The sequence below is a fragment of the Pseudorasbora parva genome, chromosome 20 (assembly GCF_024679245.1).
Source record: "Pseudorasbora parva isolate DD20220531a chromosome 20, ASM2467924v1, whole genome shotgun sequence".
NCBI lineage: Eukaryota > Metazoa > Chordata > Actinopteri > Cypriniformes > Gobionidae > Pseudorasbora > Pseudorasbora parva.
The window spans coordinates 38,554,943-38,567,136 of record NC_090191.1 but is presented as its reverse complement, the minus strand read 5'-3'; the positions used below and the strand labels follow the sequence as shown (position 1 = coordinate 38,567,136).

At 40.6% G+C, this 12,194-nt stretch overlaps 1 protein-coding gene across 10 annotated transcripts in view; it reads right to left on the bottom strand.

Annotated features, from left to right (window-relative positions):
* Window positions 1-12,194, bottom strand: part of dgki (diacylglycerol kinase, iota) — a 57,187-nt gene that overhangs the window by 29,241 nt on the left and 15,752 nt on the right. For all 10 annotated transcript variants that reach the window (XM_067428521.1, XM_067428514.1, XM_067428515.1 and 7 more), the window contains exon 2: window positions 703-811. In XM_067428521.1, the coding sequence (XP_067284622.1) occupies window positions 703-811 (109 nt within the window). The remainder of the gene's footprint in view (window positions 1-702; window positions 812-12,194) is intronic.

Below are 12,194 nucleotides of genomic sequence, written 5' to 3'. Positions count from 1 at the left end.
CACGGCAAACAGCACCCACCAGTCCAAATGTGCTGATATGTGCAAAACTATTGCACAATCTTCTCCTCGACACAAACATTAGGGTTTAGTCTTGGAATGTCACTGTATTATATAAAATAAAAAAACTCACTATGCTTTCATTGTATTTTGAGGGGGAAAAAAACAATGCAACATTATAAAATAGTGCCACTTGCCAAACTCTTTACAATAGCCACTTTTGCACTAGTTAGTTATAGGAACTAGCCACCAGGACGGTCCCCTGGGGCACTGTGGTGATCAAAACGGGCACTTTCACAATTAAAAAGGCAAACATGGCTTTTTGAAAATGGCGGGTGGTGATGTTTTGTATGACATGTGTTTCGGCAATTAACGTACACTTATATTACTGGTAGTTCATAATGTGCTGGGTTAGACCCTACCCTAAAGTAGGAGCGAATTTAGTCCAACCAAAGGCGTTGCTATTTCTAAATCATTCCTAGTTCCTGCAGTGCAAACCAAAAAATAGGTACTTCCGGCAATAGTTATAGGAACTATGAAACCGTTCCTGTTTTGGGTGGTTGTTAGTTGGTTACTTTCTGGCTCAAGTCAAATGGGCTCATGTCTATATCAAAGTACCATGATACCATCAAAGCACTGCCAGTATTATTTTCTATGGGCACGCTGAGAGACAGTGAATGTGCAAGACACATGAAGAACACTTACGCTCCAGTCCACGGTGTTGCGGAGCTCCTTGGCTGGTCCATTGCTCAGGGCAGGGAAGGGATTCTGTGCTGGAGCCAAATGCTGGAGGCCTGACCGCGAGATGGCTTTCCTGTGTAACAGAATGAACACAAATACGTTCAGCCCAATGCATTCAGGTGAAAATAATGAGACCTTGCTGAGCTGAAGGTTTTGACATCTGGGCTGAGCTCCTTGCTGTTGCACATAAAAGGACTAGTCATTGTGGAACTAAAGTGGGGACACGCTACAAAACACACACAACAGGAGACGGCCGTCTACCTTACGCCAGTATCAAAATGATCCAGACCAATCTGTTAACCAGTCTGCTTGGCCAGGAAGTTCCCATAATTCCCTGCATGCAAAAAAAGCCTCTGCCTCATATGGTATGAAATAAGCAGAGAACACTCTTAGACACGATGTGTGTGTTTGTGTCTCAGCAAGGGGCTTGGATGAGTCAGTATTGAACGATCACTTCCTGTATGTCATTCTTCCACAGAACTGACCTCATCCCATGCCAGTATCACAGACAGATCAAAAAAAAGTCCTCCAAAAAACACCCACACTGAGAATAATGCAATTCCGTGTCAAAACAACCAAATTTCTGATTAAAATTCCTGAAGAAAGACAACCATAAATAGCGCATGCCAAAGATATATTTAATGGTGATCCACTGTCAAAATGACAGTTTTCATCTGAGATTTGGAGCCAAATTACAGGGTTTGTAACTTTATAAAGATGGTGAAATCTTTATTTTATTTTTACACAGAGATTGTAAGGTCTGTTAATAAAATCTGTTGCATTATATGCTAGCGGTGACAGTTCAAAAAGTTTGCATGCCTGTAACTCAAGAAGTATTAAAGATCATATTAGAGTTTGTTATATTTTGGTTAACAAACTTTTCTTTTGACATCTTAATTTTTACCGCACAACAAGGTTAATTTCAAGAGATATGAGGATTTCTATGTAGATAAATGTAATAATTAATACACATTTTAAGTGGTCAAAAACCAAATGTGGGTAACCTTGCATATAGCTGATAATTTTTTTAATTTAAAGAGGAATATCAGAAGAACAAAGGATGTTGAAACTAGAAATGTATTTCATTTTAATTGCATAAAACATTCCTGTCTGAGAGCCATGAATATTGTTTTTCCAAAGTTTGCATGACCTTTTATTTCACCAGATTTTTTTTTAAATCAAAATCAAGATTTTTAGCCAGGGACATCCAGTTGAGTTGACATGGAATGACTTGGAAAATAGCTATGGACCAAGAAAAAACTAGAAAATGTGGCATTTCAGGCATTTATGAATGTGCATTATCAAACATAGTTTCACATTATTGTAAAACAATCTATAGGCGGCATTCATACAAGCAACAGGAGATATTTTAAAATAACATTTGTAGATAAAAATGTTCAATGTTCAATGTTCAATGTAAGACTACTATAAACCTCCTGAAATTTAATTGCGCTCTTTGTGTTTGTACAAGCAGTTTTTTTTTGTCTACAAATATTATTTTAAAATATGTCATAGACTATAGATATTATCATAATCAAGTTCAGTAGCACACTAGACAGGCACCTTCATCAAAAAAGCTAGAGCATGTAATATATATATATATATATATATATATATATATATATATATATATATATATATATATATATATATATATATATATATATATATATATATATATATATATATATATATATATATATATATATATATATATATATATATAAAGTGAACATGTAGCATGTGAGTTTCATATCCCCAGCTGTGTTATTTGCAAGTCCACCTGTTGTGCATATTAAATGTGTAACTGAACTTGCTGAAACTCCAAGCTCCTTCCTCAAAAACTCATGCTACCTGATCTTCCCCCAGAAGGCTCAGTATTTAACATAGTAAACACAGTGCCATATGGCCATCCCTTTTGAAGCGAAGGTTGAAAGTGACCTCACGCTCCGTGTATAATTTTACACACACTCACGACACAAGCATCGGAGGCGGGGGGTGAAAAGAACAACGGACGAGGAAATGGTGGACCGTACACCTGACACCCTGCTGAAAGTTTCAAGTCCTCATCTAAAATTATCCCGTTCAGAAAGAACACAAGCGAGAGTCCAGTTACAAGCTCTTTTGTAAAGCGAGCTGAGGCCACGAGATCACGCACCTTTACCCTCCGAGCTAAAAATAGAGCCACTGTCTGATGGCATGTGCGTTGAAATGTGCCACTGTGACAAAATGTGGGGAAGGCCAGGAACATGACAAACAAATAGACATAAACAACTCTTACACTGTTACAACTGTAACACTTCTCTAAGACACCAAAAGTTGCAAAAATGAAGACTTAAAGGTAGGGTAGGTAAGCTTAGGAGAGTCTAGCAATAGCGAGCTAGCTTTGAACACATAAGATCCCACCCTCTCTTCAGAGCACTCTGCAAAGCCACACCTTCTTCAAAACACATGAACATGTACAGCAAGGAGCAGACAAAAGCACCACGAGAGTCTCAAAGCGCATAACCACTTAGAGAGCACTGACCTGTAGCACCAGACTGCTGCACATTCATTTCTGCGTTGATAGTGTTCCGATGAAACGCAAAAGAGACACAAATCAGTAATCTCTTCCAAATTACAGTAGTTATGGCGTAAACATAGAATAACCTGTTTTTTGGTTCAGGAGGAACTGTAAGTGGTGGCTGCTGTTTTGGTTGCGGTGCTCATCGTGACGGACGTCTGCCTAACTCTGTGTAGCATGAAACGCGCTAAAAACGTGATGTGACCAGAAATTCGTTGCCTGTACCCAACGGTACCATTTTCCCGTATTTCAGGCATGTTTACCAGCATGTCTAATTAATTGAATTCATAAAACAACTATTTTAATAATTTAAAAAAAGAAAATTCTTTATACTGTTATAATTATGTAGCCTGACAAGCCAGACCCACATCAAGATGTTTGGTCTGGAAACTCACCATTGACAGCTCAATCCGAGGGGCGGATAAACGGTTGTCTTTCAGACTCCCTCTGCACGCGATAGGATAGCGCTACACCAACCAGAGCAACGAAGGAGAAGCAGAGCTCGTCTGTTCGTCTTCCCTTTTTAAGAATGACTTCAGTGCCGTTCTTTGTTCTTTTCTCAGAGAAAAGCTTAACTCCAAGTCTTCCAGAGTTGCAGTCAGAGCTGATTCGAAAGACCGCCGTTCGCCAGTTTCTGTGTTTACTAGAAGAAGCACGCAAGCGCAACTGGGCCATCAGAATTGCTCAGAATTGTATTGAGAGTTGCTAGACGACACTCGCGGCAGATTAGATTTGCTGCCGCTAGGGTGCGTCTAGATTTCTAGGCTAATAATTATGATTTATTCCTTAAAAAATAAGTTTTGATCATAATTTATTAGTGTTAATAATATTATTACATTGATACATTCCACTGTACAACAGACATATATTATTTGTCAAGTTTAACCAATCTTTTATTTTGACGGGTTGCTGTGAAGACTTTTGAGTTTCTGTGTGTTTATAACATATGACAATATCGTTTTTCTCAGGTGAAACTGTAAAATGCTGATGAAGTGACTCAGAGCAGCTCAGGAGATGAAGTTCATGCATTTATGTGATAACTAGATGGCAGAACGCAAGTGTCACGCGCACTTCTCTCTCTGTGTGTGTGTGTGTGTGTGTGTGTGTGTGTGTGTGTGTGTGTGTGTGTGTGTGTGTGTGTGTGTGTGTGTGTGTGTGTGTGTGTGTGTGTGTGTGTGTGTGTGTGTGTGTGTGTGTGTGTATGTGCTAAGTGAATCCACGTGTCTATTCCATTAATTCACACAGACACACACAGAACATGCAGGATTTGTATTTAAATAGTCTTTTTGCATTTTAATATTCACAGACACTAGTCTATATCGTGGTTTGATTTAAGGGTACCGACCTGCTTTTATTTATTAATACATAATTGACTAAATCCGCAGTGTACAGTAAATTCTGTTTTTATGACTGGATTCCAAGAGTTCTATCCATGTTTTCTGCATCATGGAAATCATAGGGCCCTAAACTTGGAGGTGTGTAACCATACTTCAAAACTTTTTTGGTTAGCCGTTGCCACATCACATGATCCATCTCTTACTCTAATACCCAGATGCATTCTCAGGTCCCGAAATTTGGCACAGATGCATCTAATGTGAATTAATGACGTAATTCAGACTGGCACTCAAACCTAGTTGACAGGCAGGTTGGACATCCTATTATTGCATTTGGACCGAATGCATTGATTGGACAAACATTTTATGATCCTACGCCTTCCACATAAGATATATATACACACACATTTAGACCACTTTGTGATTGCTTGCAGGATGTGAAGAGACTTTAAACTAGCATAACAAAAGATATTTCTGGAAACGAATCACCTACCCTGCCTTTTAGTTCTCATGTTTTTCTCATGACATTATCTAACATGTCTCCTATAGGTTTTCAGAAGAGATCTCAAGGTCTTTCTCAGACAAAGTTGACAGGGTGACTTATGAGCAACAAAATGTTCTTCTAGGATGAGATGACATGCACCTGAAAAAATGCTGTGATGCAACCATGCAACATGCATAGAAAGTTTGCATTAGAAAACAACGTGACTACTGAATTTTTAGTGACACGTGCTTCCGGCACAGCGTGCAAACTTGTCTTTCTTGTGCCTGTGAATGAGTTAAATGGTTAAGATTACACTGAACTGACATAGAGACAGAGGAAGAGGTTGAGACCTCCATATCCTCTTTCCCATTGCAGTCAGGTAAATGAGTAACACATTTCTGTTTAATATTATTCCATGGCATTAAGCAAATCAATCATCGATGTCCACTGTTTAAAGACACCTTACATTAGGGTGTATAATCAGTCCTGGGTAAACACAGTGTCATTTCGCGGACAGCAGAACATATCACTAGAAAGTAATCAACTGAGTGCATGGCACGAAGGCAGAATGGAACACAATTTGAGATAAAGGATACGCCACATGCCGACCAGAGCCGGTGGAAACAGACAGGAAGAGCAATCAGTGAGACTGCTATAATGGAATTAGTTCTACTAAAACGGGCTCTGACAGTGGTCTGGCTTCACCCAGAGATTTCAGATGGATGATGTGCATGTGTGTGACATTTATCATCAGCTAGTATTAATTTGTCATGCAAGCTCCTGTTTATCCACAAGGCAGACATGAAGGGCTGGACAGAGGGTTTACATGTGGAAACGCTGGGGATGTGGCGTTTAATTTAGTGGCCGCTGACTCTCCCTCCCCTCCCTCCCACGACACCCGGCCTGCGGTAATATCATCCCTCCTGTGTAGTCATGGCAACAGTCCAACACACGCCACCGTTGGTGTATTTAAGTCTTAAATCTTGTTGTCAGCATCATAATCTCTGTCCCCGCTCCCATTGTCTCGGCCAATTAGGTTTTGTAGTTGCGTGTGGGTTGAAAACTCCCTCCACGCTTTAAGTCAGGTGTCAACCCACATACACAGCTATGATATCATCTCTCCGCACCGCCCACTCTCGAGCTCAGTAAGAAAAGAAGTAAAAGTGTGGAGTTCTGCTGCTGAAATGATATGTAGCAAGACCTGGTCGAAATAGAAGACAGGCACAAACCTGTAGCCCAGAAGCCGATGGTACCAGGTCACTTTCCGCTTCCGCCCTTTCTTGCACACTCGGTTCTCCACTACTGTCTTCTGGGCCCTGATCATCCTTCCATTCTGCCTTTTCAATTTGTGTCCCCCTTTCCTAACCACCGATACGCTTCCTTCCTCTTCTCCAGCAGCATCCGATGTTGGGCAAGATGAAGGCTCGCTTCCACCGGTGCAAGGTAGGTTGACATCACTGTTACACATGGCTGTCTGCTAGAGCCCAAGCACATCTAACACACCCAATCGTGCACCCTCCCGCTGCCAGTGTAGCGCTGAGATCATCAGGCCGTCAGATAGCTGAGACCTGGCGGAGGATACCTGAGAACCGGGGGGCGTGTACGGGTGTCAGATCCTGTCCTGTCACCAGAGACAGACAAGAATCTCTCACAATCATCAATGCCATCGTTACCCCCCAGAGAACCAAACCACAAGGTCAGCCCCACGTCTAGCACTTTGAGCTATTTTAAGGACCATTATGTAACCCAAGGTGACCTTATGCAAGACAATCTATGGGCAACCTGTTACAAAAGGGACACTTTATCCATTGATCTGTCAGTCTAAAGGAGTATTTGACTGCTCTCTGCTCAGCCCAGACTGATTGAGTGACTCTACAGGATGTGACTTCATTTGCTGACCTCACACTTTGATTATGCACAGCTTTTTGTGAGGAATCTGATTATGAAAGGGCTAACAGTCATGGATCTATGTTGTTCAGTCAGTGTCTGGTGAGCGACATATGCCAGCAAGTTCTTTCATGATTTGACTAGTCCGGTGTTTCCCAATCCTGGAGAACCCCTGAACACTGCACATTTTTAATGTCTCCCTACTGAAACACACCTGATTCAACTCATCAGCTCATTAGTAAAGACTCCAAGATCTGATGTGTCAGATAAGAGAGACATTAAGGCCACATTTACACATAGCCGGATATTTAGAGAAACAAATATTTCCCCCCTCTGTTTTTAAAAATAACAGTGCACACAACATCGTTTTCAAAAAAGTAGTCTTTTACATCAACCCACATAAATACACCGTCGATCGCCATCATAACTATGCCAAACCTATGGGCGTCAGAGAAGGATAAAGCCATGCAAGCCAATCAGAACAACAACTGTTCCTTTCAAAACAACAGACATGACGGGATGTTAGTTTGTGTGGACAGACAGCGAAGTGGAGTCAAAAGCTTTTGCACAAAAGTAAAAATGAGTACCACCTTAACAGCATCCATGATCAAACAAACTCTAAACATAGGGCTCTCACATATGACGTAAGCTTTTTCTGGCACGTTTGAGAACCTAAAAACCTGTTTCTCCCAGTTCACACGGCAACACATAACTGGCATTTTCAGAAATGTCACTTTGGCCTTATTTTTTCCGAAATAATCGTTTTCTGGGATAAAAACATTAAGGGAAATATCTGTGTTTTCCCATCGTGTAAATGGGACCTAAAATATGCAGAGTGTGCAGTCTGATATTTGATGGACGGAGCAACCATCTGCATTTTTCGTGAACATTATGAAATGAAATCATGTTTTGGAGGCCAAAACATGTCAATATTTTCAGATCGGTCAGGTGTTCTAATAATTTGTATTAGACTGTAAAGCCACTCAGATAACACCCACTGTAAAGACTCAGATAAACTCTGCCGTTGTTTATAACCACTTGTCAAGCCCGAGCTTGCCTGCTTTGGACCAAGGTATTCGGTGGACCAAAAAACCCTGGCGGTTCACCCCGACAAGGCCCGATCAAGCCCTGATCAGGCCTGAAGTAACAGTGGAGACTGGACAGGCCCTGGCACGCACTAGCACGCCTGCATTTGGCCCGACAGTGGAAACGCAGCTAGTGTAAAAGAGTGAAAATAAGGTTGAAAAGGAATGATCCTTGTCTATGTCACCAATGAAGTCAACCAAGTAACATGAGGACAATGAATAATCTGACAGCGATCTTTTGGAATTGCTCGCAGGAAGAGTCTCTGATCTTGTCACTCTCTCTACTTCTGCTTTGCTCAGTCTCTCCTTGCAACTCTATAACTGGGTCAGTGTGCTCGCTGTGATCCTACCCGCCCGCGGGGCTCTGGCGAACATGCACTTGAAGGACAGCTTCTCTGAGCCTTACCATTACCAACTTCCTCAAGGCTACTGGCGCTCCACAACACAATCCTTCTTCCTCTCCTCATGTTCATCGGCGGAGGATGTCCTTGACACAGACCTTTTTTCCTCATGCCTCCCTCTCGCTCCAGAGATTAAGATCTGAGGTGAAGCGCAAGCAAGAGAAAGATATGCCAAAGGTAAAGTGTAACAAACTCAACATGTATGCAGAGTTCCCGCGAGACCTCACGACTGAGAGGAATCTTGGGCAGATCGGTGATTAGTGCTAATTCAATCATGGTGCTTTTATCTGAAGCCAGCAGCGTCCTGATAAGAACGTGATGAAGAGAACAACACAAGAATGTATCAAGAGGCAATACAGAACGTTCTAGATAAGAACATCACACAACACATTAACAGCACTTCATTTTTAGGACACGTCTTGTTATCGGTTTATCAAATTACCAGTACACAGGTGTCCCACAAGTCTTCTTAAAAGGCACAATTTGTAAGGCTTATAGATTAAAATATCCAAAATCCACTAGAACAATATTATATATTTTGTTGATATATGTGTACTTACATAATCCCAAACATTTCCAACAATGTTTAAATACAGAGAAATCAGCTATTTTCATAGATGTCATATCCGCGCTACCCTTGATGTCCATAGAAACCACAGAAACACCAAAGACGCTTTAATATAGTATGCATTTTATTAGACAGGCGATAAACTGCTTGGATATACATTTATCAAAAGAAAACTACTCATTGTTATATTGCGCAACACGGTTACATGGTTTTCTTTATTCACCGCGAGTAAGGATTTTACCATGCCTTAGAGACAACTATATTGTCAAGAGGCTAAAATCACATAATCAGAGAGAGCTTTCTCCATCATACAATAAATTTAAAATTAATTGCATGTCATTTAGCAATAGTCGTTTAGTCATCATGTTTTTATAAATATGATATTCTAATATTTATATTATTTTAAAGTGCAACAAGTCATCAGCCAGCGAGCGAACGCACAGTAGTAGTGTTATATAACAACTTCCAACACACTCAAATGTACTAAGTATCATTGTTTAATCATGTAAAACAGAGCTGCGTAGAGGCGACTGCAGCATAAGCAAATGAAAGCTTTGGGACCGATGTTTAGCGCAGGTCTCTCTCATTAGCATTCACTCCCAAGGGCCCTGGCGCATCCTGCTTCATACATTCACTCATTTATGAGCATCATTTCTGCCTGATTCATTTTCATCGGCTGTGGACATAAAGATTCAAGACTACAACTCCCATGATTCCACTCATTCATGGCGTCATCAAGCTACACCTTTGTTTGAAAAAAGTGACCTCTAGCTGTGAAACTTACATACGGTGCCTTTAGATGTATGTCAGATTTGGGATTGTATAGCCATAAAACATCTAGGAATCCCTACGGGTTTCTTTTTGTGTACAAAGCAGCAACGGGTGACTTTGTCCTTCCTTGCAATATTGTACTTCTAGTCACTTTGGATAAAAGCAGCTAATTCCAGGTTTCCTAAGCTTTTTTGAACCAAGCATTCCTACAATGACCCTACAAAGGTTCCCAGACCCTGTGGTAAAAGAAAGTTTGCATATAAAGTCTTCCAGAGCAAATTCATTTCTGCTGTACACACTTTATCTCCATGTTCCTCGAAATGTTCTCAGAGAAACATGCTGATCTAGCATCACACCTGCGGCAATTCAGGAGAGAAATAAACACTTTCAGACCCTTATGCTACTACAAATGCTTTGGCTGCTTACTCTGTCCCAAGGCAAGGATGCAGTTTCTAAACTACTGCATTTAGGCTAATGTTTCCTGAATAAATGTGTGGCCAGGGTATTACTCATTCAGTTTGTATGTGTTGGGTCTGAATTCCCTCAGGTCAGGGTCTTTGTCTGTGTAATGTGTGTCCATGATGCTGTTGTTGTGACTGTGTGTGTTCATGTGTGTGCCGGATGGAGACACATTTCTCCCATTTGCCCCTGAGCTCTGTCACTGCAGCCTGAAACACACCTACTGACAATAGCAGGAAAACCACACACAAACACACACACACACACACACGCAAACTCAGCACATACATCACACTTGTGACCGGATCATGGGGAAGAAATAGAAGTGGTAGGTGGACATATCCGTGGGCAGATCCAATCATATATGGGTTACTTCGCCTATTGTCAATTTTGACCTGGAGAAAATAAACACTTTTCACACTCTCACTAGTTTATACACTAAACAAAATGGTGGAAATGCTATTGTAACAGTTTTTTCAAATAAAATGGCCTTTTTTGCATTTAATGTATTATAAACACAACACACTTAAATATTTTTCACACATTTTATATAATGTGACAAATTTGTATTTAATTGGGAATAACACAAAAAATATTCACTAAAATATTTTTTCTTTACAGGGATCTCCTCTCAAGCTCTTCACTGACACGGTCTCCTACAATAATAGTAAGATCAGATGGCACTGGAATCTGCCCTGGTTATTTCACATGACATTTTCTCACATACAGAACAAACTTTACTGCTATCCTTCTCGGGATATGTCGTGTTCGCTCTTGAAAACCCAGATAACATCTGCGGTGGAGCTGGTGATGGAAAAGCTAAGCAAGCCTGTTTCACTGACAGATAAATGATCTTCAGTGATTTCAGCTAAATTAACTTTTCGCCTTCCAATAACAGAATAGGAAATGCGTGATACAAAAATCCATGCAAAATCCAGACTAACCGTTCACTGACAGAATGTGTGTGTATCTGCGCATGACATGTATGTGCAATTGTGACCAATCTAAGAATGCACATGTGCACTAAAGGAAAGACTAGCTTTCTAGTATTTTAAATAAATGTGTTCACCAATGCATTCATTGTGTACTACAATAATCGTTTATAGCGTTTCAATAAATGTTAGGATGACATCAACATGCATTGAGAGTATTGTGCATAAAATGTGTAACAGAACTCCCATCCTGCTGGTATAGCCGTCAGACAGGAAGCCTGGGCTTTTCCCGCTTGAACTCCCCAAACAACAGCGCTCAGATATTTATATCCATCACCTCCCAGCCTCACGCTGCGACACACATTCCCTCCACAGTCCACTAATGACTGTCATCCCTTACATGTCATTCTGTTCGTCCTGTCTCTGCTCTGCCTTTCCTCATATCGTCTTCTCACATGAGGGACAGCAGAGTGTTTGCTTGTCCTTTCCTCATAGCGATGTGACAGTCTGTTCCTCAATCTTTCTCTCTGCCCCTCTTTCCTTCCTCTACAGAGAGGTATAAATATATAGGGCATGTTTTCAAAGAGAGGACATGAACAATTTTCAAAAGTTTATCGTTCTCAACATCTCAGGTCTAGGTAAATGCACAAGTACTCGAGAACTTGAGTACTTGAATATTCGGACATTACGGTCGATATTTATTTATGTGCGATTGGTTATTGCAGCATTTAGGGCGGTACCCGAGGTTATTGACTATGATTGACATTATTGCCTATGATTGAGTTATTTGAGACGACATTTTCAAAAACATTGATGGTTAATTATCTAGTAGTTATTTTTTCTTGTCATGGCTTAGAAAATGGGGATGCTGTCTGGAATCACTTGATAAAGTATATGAAAATACAGTTAAGTACGATATGTGTAGCGCCGATCTCTATACTTAACATTATAATGAGAGAACATTAGAATGCT